The sequence below is a fragment of the Onychostruthus taczanowskii genome, unplaced genomic scaffold (genome assembly GCF_017590055.1).
Source record: "Onychostruthus taczanowskii isolate IOZ18803 unplaced genomic scaffold, ASM1759005v1 scaffold44, whole genome shotgun sequence".
In the NCBI taxonomy this organism is placed as follows: Eukaryota; Metazoa; Chordata; class Aves; order Passeriformes; family Passeridae; genus Onychostruthus; species Onychostruthus taczanowskii.
In genome coordinates, this window is record NW_024501903.1 from 165,521 (window position 1) to 181,379 (window position 15,859).

The window sequence follows — 15,859 nt, forward strand, 5'->3', positions numbered from 1 at the left end:
GCACCCGAGCAGGAGGAATCCCCAGGATCTGGAGCTGCTTGAGATTGCAGCCACTTGCAACCTCCTTCAAGAAAGAGTTTTGGTTATGCAGGGACTGCTTATGGAAGTAATCTTAATTTAACTCATGAAAAGCAAAGCATCTATTATTTCATTTTTTAATAATGTCAACTTTCAGATTAGAGTATACCCTGTGAAGATACTTGATCTACCTCTACAATGGGAGAGGTGGCTGTCCTGGCTTAGGGCAATTTTGGGAGAAAAACCTCTAAAGGGGTTTTATCTAGAAGAAGAAATTCAAGTGGGCATGAGGACATTGGGACATGACAGAATTAGGGTTTCAAACTACCGATGAAAACAAAAATGAAGGTCCTGTTTGTTGGACCTGCAGCTATTAACTAAATTAACATTTACTTTTACAATTCATGCCTAGATGAGATTTAGTTTTCTAAGGAAAATGCTTAAACCTTATCCAGCAGAGCTAAAATTAGGAACAAAATGGATTCTGCATAAACAACCAAGCACAGTTTAACTAACATTGTCATCTTATCTGGAATGTCACATCTGAGGAGAAAACCACCCTGTGACAAACACAGAGAATATGACAGTAAGAGTGCTGTTGAAAAACAGGGAGTTACAAAGAACTTATCAGATCATATCTTACAGAAGTAATAAGTGCCTCATCCTGTTTTGTTTTGAAATAAATTAACACCACTTGAAGAATTAATTCATTGTAGAAGCATTTCCACAGCTCTAAGGACAGTGGCATTAACATATTCCTAGCATTGTCTTACATTAAGATTAGAGATAATTTTAATTATGTTTCACGTCCTATTACCTGATATGAAATAACACACAAGACTCCCCCCTCACACCCACTGCCCAAGGGAAACCTTCAATAAATTGTACATAGATTTACCCAACAGCTTAAAAGAAGTGTGATTCAGATGATTACATAATTTTCTCATATTGTGTCATGACTGGCCATTTTACACAAGAGAGAAGGACCCCAGAGCCCTTTCTCCATTTATTCACATAATTTGACCACTTCTTCCTCTGCTACATATATCTGCTATACTTAGGGTAAAGTCTGGCTCCCTGTGTGCATTATTAAGTGTCCTCTTAAGACAAAGTTCTTCTTGATTGATGTGGAGAGTACAGAACATGACTAAAGCTTAAAAGAGGAGACAGGCTTTCCAAAACTCACTGAATCCTGTGATGAACTCCTTTGGGGTAAGTGAGCCGTTGCCATCAGCATCCAATGTAGCAAAAACTTTTTCAAGTTCTTCCAGGCTAAGAGGTAACTCAGGATGCAGTCTCTGGAATGACAAAACATGCAGCAACTTTATCCATTACTACAGGATAAGAGGAAGACTGGGTTCTACAAAACATCCACAGTACAGCAGGATAGGTCCTTTGCTTCCCCGAGTGAAAATCCAATTACAGAGCAAAACCAGATCAAGTGAGGGACATTTGCTTTAATGACTTATTTGCCTTTATGAATCCATTATGTCTACGCAAGGAGAACAACTGCCTGGTGCCACAAATTCCAATCACACAGGGAAGGGAAAGAACTTGAGGTGGATTCTCAGCATCCTGGTGAAATGACTTGATTATCTTGGTGAAATGCCTTGGTTATCAGGCTTCTGGACAAACTTGGCAGCAGAATGGAAAAACTAGCTCCTTCCACATCATAAAGTCAAGCAAGAAACTCTCTAGATGACTACATTATAGAGGATATACTGTCCTAATTTAAGCTGATTCAAAAAGTGTACATAAATAAGTAAATAAAACAAAGCTAAGAAAGCTGCATGGTTTGAGGACCAAACCTGTTGCTCCCACAATGAGTGCAATGGAGTTCATGACTGTCTACTTCTGAAATGCAGCATATTCACACCAAAAAAGACACAGCTGCATAAAACCAGCTCCAAAAATATCACATATTTTTTCCTGATAATCTAAAGACATGAAAGAAAAGAATAATATAAAACTGATCCTAATGGTTTTACTCTAATTCTTTTAAGTGTTGACAGATTCCCAGAAACAGGAGGAAACTGGAGTGGCAAACAACACCAATAACCAGCATTTCCACTGGGAGACAGCACTAGGAAAATTAAAACCTTTCCTCAGCTTGAGAAGCAATATAAATGCACACTGGTTCACTCCTCTGCTTTATTAATTAACATTCTAATCCCCCCAAACTCCTGTTTTATATACAACATATTAAAACTGCAAGCTAGTAGGTTGATAAAGTTCATTAGATTAAAAGTGCAGATCTGTTCCACTGTGGCAGAGGGATTTAGGGCCAAAAATGTTTCTCCTGCAATCCAAAACAGCAGAAACCACTATTCAATATTCCAAGCCACACAGGAAAGGCTGAGTGCATTAACCAGGAGTTCCCTGGTTGCCACAAAGAGTTTAGGGTATGCTTTATGAACTGCATGGATAAGAGAGTTAAAAGGAATTCCAAGGTGGCCCTGAGAAGTAAAAGCAACAGAGCTGCTAAAGCACAGAACTATCTGGAATAGTTACAAAGGGATTTCTGAGCAGGATTAGTTGTGTATTGCTGCCTGCTTCCAAAAATAAAACCCAGGAAAACTTGATGTATACTCAGTTTAAATGACTTATTTCATCAGCGATACACCCGTCTTCAGCTTCTTACTTAAACACACCCATCTTCCCAAAGTCTGGATTTCCATCTCTAAGATCTAAAGGGAAACCTTTTATAATCAGCTTCTCCTGTAAAATTCTTACAGCCAACACCACACTGATGAGGTGCTTCAAACAAATTACTCTTTTTACGTTCAGAAAAACAGAAATTGTACTCTTGGCACCAGATCTTTGGGACCTGCTGAAGGAGCACCCAATTTGACCATGCCAAAAACCCAGACCCAGCTGCTATTCAGTGCAATGGCCTGGGGGTCTTGCTGCAAACCTGACTGACAAATATGGGCTTCTCCAACCTCAGCTGCAGTGCCCTAATGCAACATACAAATTCTGGTGAGAATTACACTAAATTTACAGTCGAAAACACCACAATTACTTGCATTTTCTTGGGGGGGGAGGGGGGAAAAGTATGAAAATAGGAGATTCTAATGAATGTATCAACATTTTTCTCCATTAAATTCCCTCCAGATAATGTGCAGACTTTTATGAGCTAGGACACACTAAGATTAAGTAAATGTTTTCCCAACCTCTTAAGTGGTTTGTGGCTAGGAAAGCAAAATGTTATTGGTCTCATAGTTGTGTTTTTGTTTATTTGCTCATTTCAAGCTTTCTGTAAAAATACATAGGCCCTTTCAATATGAGGCTCCTAAAATTTTTAAAATAAAAGAAAACAAAATAAAACATATTCAGAGATACCAGTGCAGCTTCAAAAGAAGCTATCTGCACTGCCACCAAATGTGCTCTGTGGTTTCATGACAGCTGTGCTTAATTCTCCTAAAACACCAAGCTTTTACTCAGCTAAATACAAGGACAGAGGTCAAATAGCTAAGAGCACCATCTGAACCCAATCCTCCCATGTACATTAGAACAAAACATTTTACAGCACTAATTCTCATTATTCATTATAACCTGAAGGACCAACAGATGAAACTGGGGTTTCAAGTCAAAGGTAGAATTTTCTTTCTTGCCATTTCAGAAAACCTCTTGCTGGTTTGAAGGTTGAGTACATTTGATATTTGGAAATGGAATTAATTTTTTTTTAATCCAACTATTAACATCCTCTCACAATAAACAACATCATATAATCAAGGAGGAGTAAATCTTTAGTGTAGTAACTGTTATAGACACAAGAGAAAAAACACTGCAAGATTTGTTCTATCAAGATTAATTAAATTTCAGATACTTAGCACTCTGCTGAAATCATGCCTTGTATCCCATGCCTAAAGATTAAAAAGCTTAGCATTAGCATCCTATATTTGAAGCAAAGCTTCAGGAATTATAAGCAGTACAGACCTACCAAACACAGCACAATGCAAAAGTCATCAACACTTAGTACCTTTTAAGGAAAATACTGATTTATTTCATTGAATTTTGTTTTTTTTACAGGGAGCAACCATCATGAAAAATGCAGGAAATAAAATCAAGTATAAAGAAACGCCATCTCAAATGTCCTGAGCACCTTTATTTCTGTATTAAAGAACTTGCATACACTTACATACATAGATGAAGTTTTCAGATATAGTAAACAAACATGATGAAATAGAACAATGAAATAGAACTTTATTTGTTCTTTGTAACACTATTTCTACTGCATCTTTTGCAACATCTGTTTTAGAACCTGAAGTTTAAATTTAGCAGCACTCTAAGCATAAACCTAGAATCAAACAGAATCAAATAAATTTACATTCCTTGCAAAAACAGGTATTAAAACTTTTTATATACATATACATACATTTAAATATTCGGGTTTTCCATTAGGTAAAATCTATGCCATTCAGTTTTTAGAAAGACACTAAAATTGTAGCTCATTAAACTCTGTGGCTTTGGATTTATCAAACACTACCACTGGCAATATGTTTGGTTTTTTGAATTCAGTTACTCCAGTGAGATTATGTAGATTGGCAAAGCCTACAGCAGAGCAAGCATCCGCATTCCTCTCTTTTTTCAACTTTGCATAATTAACAGAGGTCATGAGAAAACTCAGCAACACACAACTGCAAAGAAAGCTCTTGAGAGACAGCAAACTGGGCAGTTTACTTAGAAGGGTTTTGCTTTTCCAAAGTAAGTAGTTAAAGTTGTTTCAACTGTGTTTTCATACATACAGACATCTTTGTTTCTGAGGACAGGGAAAGTTTCTAAATTTTCTGTTAGACGCTTTCTTTATTAGTAGATCATGATGAATTTGTTTTGCTCCTGCTCCCCAATTCTGTTTCACCCATAAGTACTGAAGTAGAAATGGATTAACACAAACTATGCTTTGCATGTCAAGCATGAGTACATTCCTGTTCTCTGCCACATACTGGTTCAAATCATCTTATCACTTCTGCAATGTGCCATACCCACATTTTCAAGAGCTTTTGCTATATATAGTTGCTTTTTCTCATCAGCATATTCAGCAAATCTGATTTTGGGCCCTCAAACAAATTAAGCACAATTTCCTAAGATTGCTGCCAACACTGAATAATGCTAAAAGCACTGTTCCTCTGTACTTCCTACATATACATGTGATCCAGCTGAGAGTTCACCATTTTCTGACAGTGAAGCCACAGTGAAAGACTTTATTTACACAATTTTGCTGAAAAAAAGGATAAAATTGGTGGACTGAATACACCCTGACACTGTGGCAAATCACAAAGTAATGAATTTAATGGTGTTTCAATGTTTTCAACAAGAATAGAATTGAATTCCTGAGGCTTTTTTTTAAAACTTAATTTACTTTGATTTTCCACTTTTTTGTTGCTTTGTCTGTGAGAAAAAAATACAAGCATTATGCAAGACTTCAAAGATATTATTTTAAATCCCACATATCTCTTTAAAGTTATGAGGAGGGTGTTAACATTTTTAACTCTAAATTAATCAGTCTCAAGTCGTTAAGGTCTTTAGGAGCTTCTCTCACGGTGCATTTCACATAATCAACTTTGTTTTACCTGCATGTCTTGACGAGTGACGAAGCCTTTGCCTTCCAGATCACAAATCTGAAAGAACTCTTGTGCTTTTCCCAGCACAGTTAGTTCCGGGTCTTGTTCTCCAGTCCTGCTCTTCTCTGCATCTCCTGGTTGCACAGGACTGGTGTAGTCTCCTTTTATTCTTTCCATGGTTACAATCTCAGCTCAGGAATATCCTGGGATGCTGCTATCCCATTTACCCATAAATTCTGATCTGAAACCTGTGCATGGAAAAAAGTAAGGAAAAAAGCAAATCAGACCCTCTTAATGATGCTTTCCACAATCTCTTAGTAACCATCTCTTTAATGAGGCACCAAATCTTAGAAGAAGAAAAAGCTTTTTGAAAACGCTTACCCTTGATGGGCTGCACTAAAGATATTGGAAATGGGATGATGAAAAAGGAAGGGGGAGTCTGAGGGAAGGAGAAGACAAAACTAGCTCTGAAATGGAATCTCAAAGCAAAATCAGCCAGTTTGACAAGAAATACAGACAATCAATCAACATGAACAAGAAAACATAAGAAATACAGGTACAGGCAATAGTAACTTAAAGTCACTACAACTTGAGTTCATATATTTGCCTTGAATTTGTACTTGTTATCTAAGTAGGTCTGCCTAAAGTAGACACAAATTTGCCTGAAAATTTTTAACAGAACAAAGAATTTTTTAAGGCATTTGACTAATATAAGAGAATATAGCCTGATTCTGATCCAGTATGACTGGCACAATCTGGAACAACTCCACAACAGCCAGAGAAAATTGTTTAAATACAAAACTTATGTTGTCTGCAGAGCAAAGACCTCAGTACTGCATGGATGTGAAGGTAGAATAAGAGAAAACAAGACCTTAGCTTGTCTGTGCAGCTTCTTAAGGTGAAAAGGCTCTGACTACATAGAGCAACTCAGCCTGTTTTACTCTATGCTTAAGTTCAAAGCTGGCACTCTTGGGACACAGCGTCTTCTAAGATGTGTTCATCATCACAGAACTCACACAGCTTCCCATGGCAAAGTGATTTTTCTGATAGCCATGGGCCAGGCAGCTGGACTTCCCAAATTGCATGTAATTGTAAATTTACTGCAAATTGCATGTAAGTGTAAATTTACACTGACCTCAAGACAGACTAAGGTTTTGGTGAGCAAATCACTCAGCCTCTCTGAAACCATGTGGAAAAATCTGCAAACATAGGTGATTTTCCTCTCCCTCCCTCTTTTATCATTCCAATCATCCCAAGACTCTTGTCCAAATACTTTCCAGAACTGAAATAACTTTGGCTATATGGCCAAAGAACCTGTCAGAATCTTCCTAAGCAGTATTACAAGCAGGAGAAGAAAAAACACTCTGAGAGAAGCCAAGAGATGTCTAAACCACCCAGCATCATACCGTAGGAAACTCCTCCTTCAGAATGGGTTTTCTTGAATTTTAATGTACAGCTGTCAGGGGTGCCTTATGAGCCCCAAGACCTCTCTGCTGGGTCAAGCCACACTCCACACTCCAAGAGGCACCAAAGCCTACCAGAACACCCATGTCAGCAGCCCTGGATAATTAACACGGCTCAAAAATGCTGTCACGGGGAATTCTGGTCACACATAACAAGGGGCTTTTGCCTATTACAGCTGCCTGAACAGCTGTAATTTCTTATGAGGAAAATTTCTAGCTCAGAAAGTCTGACCAACATTCAGTAGCTGGAAACATACACAAAGTAAAAAACTGCTCCATAATTGCCCTGTTCCTTAAATCCTTCCATGATGTTTCCAACAGTCTTAAAAACAGTATATGGGCCAGATGAATCCTTGCTCTCACTGTATATAGCCACCCACAAGTAGATCAGATGGAAAGCCACAATCAAACTACACTGGTGTAATAGTCTGGATAAAATTCTCACTTCATACTGCTTTTACACACCTGAACCCCCATTACTTCAATACAGCTCACTCCTGGCTGACACCAGTGTATGAGGTAACAAACCAGAGCATCAGCTTCAACTTAGCAATGATACTAATTTAAAAACAGGTGTAAAAGCACCAAAAATCAATGGGACAAGCACAGCTTAAAGATGGCCTTGACAAGATCTGACCCAGACTCAAAATGTTGGGTTTTTGTGGGGTTTTTTCTTTTTTTTTGTTTTTTCTTTTTTTTTTTTTTTTTATTTCAACAATTTCTCAGAAGACCACAACTTCAGGAACAGGCCAAGCTAATCAAGATAATAAGTGCTGCTAGTGCCTGCCTCTGCACAGTCCATCAGACTTCCTTAGGAAAAAAGAAAAACTATGCAAGGAATAAATAGCCCATTGAAAGAGAAAGAACAGAAATACAAAAACAGATTTAAAATGGCGAAACAAAAGGCACTATATACACTTTGATAAAGTTGTTTGCAGTTAGCAAACAGTACAATTCAGCAAACATCACCATGCTTTCTAAATATTTCCATACACAAAATGAAATTACATGCATCATGAGAGCCTCACCTTCTTATAAGTTGCCCCTCCTTTTATACACATCATAAAAACTTGCTACACAGCGTCTTCAATACAGCAGAAAATTAAATTTGAGCATCTGCAAAAATTCTTAATCCTTATGGCAGCTTCTAAAGCCAATAGAGTTCATCAAAATTCCTACAGTGTCCTGATACTTTGCAAATGCTAGTAATAACATGAAAGATTAAAACTGCAATTTGTCCTACATTACTGAATCAGCACTCAGTAATTACCTCAAAGCCAGTTTCAAAAAACAGGTAGTTCCATTCACTCATCCATCTCCTTTAGAAAATGAATGGCTTACAAAATCAATTCTATTAAGACCTTTGATTTCCATTCTTTTAGCTATAAACCCACTTCACTATGCAAAATAGGTCATAGCATGACCTGATGCAAACAAGATTAGCTCCAAACACTAAACAAAGATGCGTGATTCAGAGGTTGCTGTCCAATAATCATGAGGCAAATTTTGGATGGATCTGCAAAAGGCAGGTCACTGTTAATATTCCAAAAGGCATTTTCATCATTTCCAGTCAGGTCTACTGCAAATCACCAAACTTTAGAAGTACAGAGCAATGTTAAGCCACAGATTTCACAAGTCATGATGTGTGACAACCTTGTTCTCCCTAACTATGATAGTTAAAAACCTAGAGAGCTGTTTTGCCTGCCCTCATATGTCTTCTGGTTTTAGGTTTAGGTGACATATTTTTCTTAGCATGTGTCTACAGGTACAAATTTTCTGCAGCACACTTCAAAACATATCAGCTGAAAAATATTGTAAGCTTATTTAATACCAAGGTCACCTTGGATTCATCCAAAGCACTGTTATGAGAGAGAACACATCTTACAAACACTACAAAATAAAAAATAGATTGCATACTTTTTCTACAAGAAATGTTTATTTCCTACAACCAAATGTTAAAATAACCCACAGCTGCAGTGTAGCATGCCTGACACATGAACAGGGACCTCTTCAGAAATAACTTTGTGTCAGAGTTAGTTATCAGAGTTAGTTATTCAGCGCTGTGCTGAAAAGCTCCTAAAGCTAAAATGCATCACCACAAGGAAGTCATTCTGTTCCCAACTGCTCTGCCCTGCTTTTGAACAAGTATTCATCCAGTTAGACAGTGAATTCTGTTGTAGAATCCTTTCAATTTCAACTGGAAAGTTATAGTTTATTTAATTTAATTAAGCCCCAGTGGTCTATCAAGGAAGAATCAAAAAAAGCAGGACCTACAGGGAATGACAGAAGAATGGGACTAAGACCAAAGAGAGCACAATAACCAAGCTCAAGTACATAGAAGTTTTCTAGGTACAGGATTGGAGAAAAATGCTCCCTATGCACATAATACAATCTACAAGAAGCAAACATGTCAGACAAACTGGACATGAAAACCCACCCAAAGGTAAAGAAGGTGGGGCACTGAACTGAGCAAAGGCAGTGCAGTTCTGCCATCATGGAAGAACAGACCAAACACAAATCTGCGAATAATGGCAGAGGAGATCACTCCTGAGAAAGATGACTGGATCAGTGGACTTCAGTGTTACTTCTAGCCATTTAAAAAAAGATTTTATGACCATCCAACATAAAAATTCAGGTCCCACACTTAAAACAACTAGCAGAGATACAAAGTTGCATGCTCAAGAAAATACCTCTTTTTTCTCAATTATGACTATGACAATTAACCTTTAAGCTTTCATGGAAGCATTATAAAGCTTGGCCTAACCATATGGACACCTAGACACAACTGGATGAAAAAAAGGGGGCATTGATTCCTCCAGTTTTGGCTTTTCAAGTACAAACATGCAAGTCAGAAAATCTTGTGATGAAATGTATCATCAAAGCCTCTTCCACAGAGCCTGAATTCACTTCTCTCATGATGTACATGATCTCTCATGTCTTTTCATCTTAGGAGATTGTACACCATGGAGTGGGTGTGAGGAGTTTAACTCCAGAGGGAGAGATCTGAGGCAGGCTGGAGTTCCCATGAGGGACCACAAGAAGATAGTCTGAAAGGAATGTGACATGAAAATAATTTCAGGGGAGTTGCAAAGGCAGAGACAAAAGAAGAATCCTACATCCACTGGCCTGTAAAGGGAAAAACTAAGTTATGTAGAAATTCCTTTAGTGTAAATAGATTTGTGTGGGAGAACCAAATACTGTTTAGAATCAGTCTTGACAGACTGTTTAGATTCTGTCTTAACAGAAACTCTCCGGCCTGACCTGATTAGCTTTTAAAGATTAAAGGAACCATTAGGACCACCTACTCTCCTATCTGCAAGCTTAAATCTTCATTTATACCACAACAAGGCTTTAAAAATTACTTACAATTTATTTCAAGGTAAGGGAGCTCAGCAGAACTCAAGGAGGAAAAAGACCTGGGAGAAGATATTGTTTGTCATACATACACCAAAGTCATAGAAATGAAATTTCTCCTTTTCTGAAGATTGCTGTTTAAGGAAAAGAAGAACCAAAACAAACCTTAAAGCTAAAGAAGAAGGATAAAAATCCAGATTATGTATCTGAAGCAGTGTCTCAACAATATTAACTGTGAAACAGGAGAAAAGCAGAAAATATGCCTGAAGTGATTAAGCATTAAGGATTCCAAAACAGACAGCCAAAGACTTTGGACAGAGACCACTTACTCTCCACTGGGCATTTGTCCCTAGATGAATCCACAAATACACATGTTGGGGAAAGAAACAAACTATGTCAATTCTGTGCACTGTGATGCAGAATTCCAGCTCTGACTGGTGAACATATTTTCATTAAACTTTTATTTTTAACATTTGCATCCAAGCAACTAGTTTTCACTGAGCTTGTAAGAAAATTTTCTTCTCCCAAAGGCCAGCTTCCCCAGAGGAAGACAAAAGATCTCCTGCCTGGCTTCTTGCTGGCTTCTATGGCAGCAGTAAATAAAACTATCCATGCATTAAAATTCAGATGCCCAGGGTAAGCTGGCATATTAATTTATTCACCATCCTGCTTTTCAATATGAAAACACTGATGAAAAACTAACAGGATGTTCATTGCCTAAATCTTAGCAGTTCTTAAGGGTCCATACTAAAAAGGCAGGATTAAGCTAAAATGGATCTGCTAAGTGCTGCTGGGATCCTTGAGAAGTAAAGCTACTCTAGGTTATGATTTTAACAGAAATACATCTTTTTCTCTTGCTTCATTGCTTTGGATGCTTCCTTTTTAATGTATTTAAGAAGTCAAAAGCTAAGAGCTGCCTGAAAATGCAAACTTCTTAAGAAGGGACACTGAATTTAGGGGCAGCCATCATCATGGAAATCACTGTTGCAGAATAATCACAAGATCAACAGAACTGAGAGCACCCTGCTTGTAGTCCATGCAGGCTTAAGGACCCTTGTCTCCTCTCCCTCCTTTTGCTCTTTCCACCTTATCCCAGAAAACTGGTTCCAGGAAGAACTCTTTCCCCACCTCTTGTTCCTCACCTGCCCGTTGGTGGCACAAACCTTGTGCCTTCAGAACCTGCTGACCTATGCAACACCTGAGCAGGATGGTGGTACAAGTGTGCATGAGGATCTGAGTGGGTGTTTTCCTCACTAAGTCTGTCTTTATCTCTCTAAATTACCAATAAATTGTTACTGCACACAAATACAGCTTGGCCAGTTACCTGTTTTGGGCTAAAACTCTGGCTAACATCTGTGGCTGTAGCATGAGGTTTTTTGGATGTCTTCACATAAACTGGACAAACATTAGTACTTTCAGAACTTGCAATAGAACTATTCCAGAACTATGCAGAACTATTCTACCATTACTATGACTTATTTCTAAAACATCATTTGTTAATTCAGGGATGTAAAAAGTGTTGTTAAGAATGAGCATCTCACAACACATGCAACGCATTCCCAAAGGTAGTGGAGTCAAAACTGGGCTGAGTCCATCAGACTGCAAAGAATCACATAATCATTTATGTTGGAAAAAGCCTCTAAGCACAATTTGTTGTGCTGCATTGTTCCAAGTACTGAAATTAAATGCGATTAACTATATTGATAACAGCATTATATTAGTAAGTGGTGTAACATAACGTTCTGGCAGGAGATATTGCCAGTTCACATGAGCTGTTCCATTTGTAGACCAATTATTTGCACTGGAAACCCCCTCCCCCTGCAGTAAAGATCTGGAAAAAGTTTAAGTCAAATAGTGTATACCCATTTTAATTGTCTTATCTTTCAGGTTTTCCTAATGACTCACTGCTAAATGGAGCTACTTTCAGCTGGTGAAATCAGGTTGACAAGAACATGTTTAAAGTACACCATTTTCACAAAAAAAACTCTTGAAATATTCTGCCTCCTCCAAAAGCCTTTGCTAAAAATGTAATTTCTGAAAAAAACCAAAACCTTTTATCTGCCTGAAAACCAATAATAATTTGGCTTGCAATCTAAAATACACTCTCTATTTCTAGTTTTTCAAGGAATGTTACATCTTTAACTTAAGTCAGAGGATTTTGAAATGCAAATTAAATATTCTCTTCAAATAATAATCATTTTTCATGGAAAAAACATTAGTATAAAATTTCAGTCTACTCTGCCATGGACCTTAGAGAACCCAAATCAATGCAGATTCCACTAGAAGACAGAGAGGCATATTCCAAGTGTTTCCTTAGTTATTTGGCACTCAGTTTGAAATCAGGTTGGCACAAATTATTGTCTTCAAAACGTTCAGAATTTCTAAAACTACAAACTTTCCCTGGGAAAAATAGCTTCACTTGAGTCAGTGGGACAGGTTTTATGGGGCAAGAGCATGTCAGTAAAGCACAAGAATATTTAGTTTGCTAGTCCACTGGTTTTCCACTGCAAAAAGTAATGGTAAAATATGATACTAAAATAGTAATATTTTCCTATATGCAGAACAAGATAACCTTCATGCTATCTGCTCCACACAGCTCACTTCCAAGGCCTTGGAAACATGTAAACAAATCCACTTATCTATGTTTGATTAGGAGGCTTGGTGTACTTCATCCTGTTCAGCTCTACAAAAAAAAGTCTCACTATGCAAGCAATTAAAAATGCATCATTACAGATTCTCAATTGGATTTTAATTCACCACTGCTTTTGAACAGAGATACAACTTCCCCTTTCTCTGTGATCCAATTGCTCAGAAAGTTATCTTTACAATTGTGCAGGATCCCTGACTTCATTTATGCTGCTCTTCAGTTCATGGAAGCTCCCCAGCAAGACCCTTCACTTTCCTTGACACCCCCCTGTGAGACTAAGGAATAAGATGGGCCCAAAATCTTCAAACACAGTTTCAATCAAACACAGACATCCTGGTGCTTCTGCATGGATTAGGTCATGAACAGCGGAATCAATTACATTTTTACATCAGGTTTAACTTGAACTGACTAAATCTATATGTTCTAACATGAGAAATAAAACCCTATAGATGTGTTGCTCCCAACTTACATGTTGGGACGATATGTTCAGATACATTTAGACTGCAAATCAGCAAAGAGTGGAGAGGGAATCAGGAAAGACCACTGTACTTTTTACTCCTCCATTTACCCACCTAAAAATCATGATAGGATATCATTTGTCAATGAACAGAAGTGGCAGAAAAAAGAGACTTGTTAGAAGCAGCACATTCATCCTGTGGTATGAAGAAACCACAAACAAAGCTTGTAGAGTGCTCTTTAATGCATTTATTTCAGCTTGTTTTACTGTTATCTCCTAGTCCACCACAAGATAAGAGGAAAGGGTGGTGGTGGGGGCAGAGATAGTTCACAAGGAACCAAACACATCTCATTCATTTCAGCAGCAGTGAACTTAAGTCTCTGAGAGCTGGCAGACCATGAGACTGTAAAGCAGTACTGCCCTAAATCTCATTTGCTACTTAATCCATTCACAGAAAGGTATCTTCCTTTTTGTACTTCAGACTCTGACTTTTGATTTCTTCTCTCAATTTCATGAAAAATGAGGCTCTAGTTTAGAGAAGACCAACATTTAATTTTCACTGTGGGTGTAATGGCTCCTTTTTGATCTGTGCAATTACTGAAGCTCAAATATGGGGACCAGAGTTCTTAGAACAACCCACAGAAAACCAATACATTTTTACCCATGCATCAGAATAATTTACTTATTCCAAAAAGAAAAGCGAAACTAAGCTGAAAAATACTGTTGAAAACCACAAAGTTGCAACTAAGAAAACAGAAGAGCACATTAAATTAGCCAATGTGTTCTAGAGGGATTTTACCATTCTCCCTATTGTGACACTACCCACGTTTCACTACATGCAGTAATAATCTGTTCTGCTGGTGTATATTAAGAAATCTATTATCCTGCCAGCAGCACGTGTCTTTTGTAACTGTCATTTACAATCATCATAAACCTTCACGATCAAGAAAGACAAAAAATTAAATCGGAGATCACATAAGTGCTACAGCAGAGTAAGAGTGACACCAAACTATTGCAAGGGGGCACAGGAATCATTTCTACAACCACCAGGAACAGCACTGCCTTCTTCAACAAGCATCTGGTGGGCCTGAAGGCAGCCACCAGCCACAAACACATCTTCTGGATCTGCAGGGGAGCGAAAACCAGCGGGGCAGCTCCTGCGGCGGCCAGGCCATCCAGGGATTTCTCTGGGCACGAAGCTACACCGGGCACGGCGGGAGGGCGGCACAGCCACGGCCGGCACTTTTGGGCAGCACCTCGGGGAGCCATTCGGCGTGTGGGAGGAGTCACGGCGGCGGCAGCCCGGCACTGAGCTGTGGCTCCCCGTGCCAGCCCCGGCCCCATCGCCCTGAGGGCGTTCGCCCCGCCGCCGGCGCTGCGGGGGCTGCTCCAGCCTGCCGGCGGCCGCTTCCAGCCGCCTTCCTGCCACCTTCCAGCCTGGCAGCGAGCGGAGGGAGAGACAAGGGCAGCCCCCCGCCTTCCCTTCGGGCCGCCGCTCCCCTCGGGGCCACAGCGCGTTCCGTGCCGGGCCCCACCGGGCCCCGCGCCCGCGGACACCTCGCAGGAAGCGCGGCTTGCGACAGAGCGGGGCTCGCTGGGGACACCGGGGCTCGCTCTCTCTGCAGGGCACGGCGAAGCGGCGGCCGCGGGTGCCTCCCGGCCGGGAGAGCGGTCCGGCCGGGCACGGACCTCGCCGTGCCTGCCCCGGCTCCCCCGGGCCGCGGTGCCGCCCCACTCACCTGCCGCAGGCACCGGCCCCTCGAGCTGGCCCGGCCGGCGCTCCCCGCGCTGGAAGCGAGACCGCGGAAAGGCTGAAAGCACTTTCCTAACTTTGTTTTGAGCACGGGTGACATAATCGGGCGAGGCGGGCTGTGCCCCAGGGGCGGGACGGCCGGCCTGGCCTCTCTCCCTCCCTCCCTCTCTACCTGCAGCCGGAGCCCGGGTGCCCCGCCCGGTCTCGCCTCACCTTGGCGGGAGCGCCTCGCCCTCGGCGAGATCAGAGAGCCGGGGGAAGGCGAGGGCGGTGAGCCTTCCCTGCTCTCTCTTGCAGCCAGGACTGCGTGCGTGATGGTTTTCCAGGGTAAGGGTACGGGAAACCCAAGCGGGTCAGGGCAGCAGGGTTTGGAATGGCGCCAGAGCGCTCATCCACAGCAAGGTGCTAAGGCGGTGACCAGTCCAAATGGAGCTACTAGGATCTCCCCACCTTGTCATCTCAAACTCTTCAAGTTCTGTTTGCAGAAGGTGGCAGCGGGAGACAGAATTGGTTCACATTTGATTCAAACGTTTCACTTAGTGCAAAGTAAATTTTGAAAAACACCCGCTTCTGGGATCAGATTTTCCAAGTAGTCCCAAAAGA

General features: G+C 40.3%; 1 protein-coding gene across 1 annotated transcript in view; it reads right to left on the reverse strand.

The window, feature by feature from the left end:
• The window catches only part of CRACR2A (calcium release activated channel regulator 2A), a 51,811-nt gene extending 36,449 nt beyond the window's left edge, over positions 1–15,362 (reverse strand). The window contains exons 1-3 of the mRNA XM_041414149.1: positions 15,243–15,362; positions 5,592–5,830; positions 1,205–1,316 (exon numbers count right to left, since the gene is read on the reverse strand). Of these exons, the coding sequence (XP_041270083.1) occupies positions 1,205–1,316; positions 5,592–5,759 (280 nt within the window). The 5' untranslated portion in view covers positions 5,760–5,830; positions 15,243–15,362. The remainder of the gene's footprint in view (positions 1–1,204; positions 1,317–5,591; positions 5,831–15,242) is intronic.
• Positions 15,363–15,859: the final 497 nt, after the last annotated feature.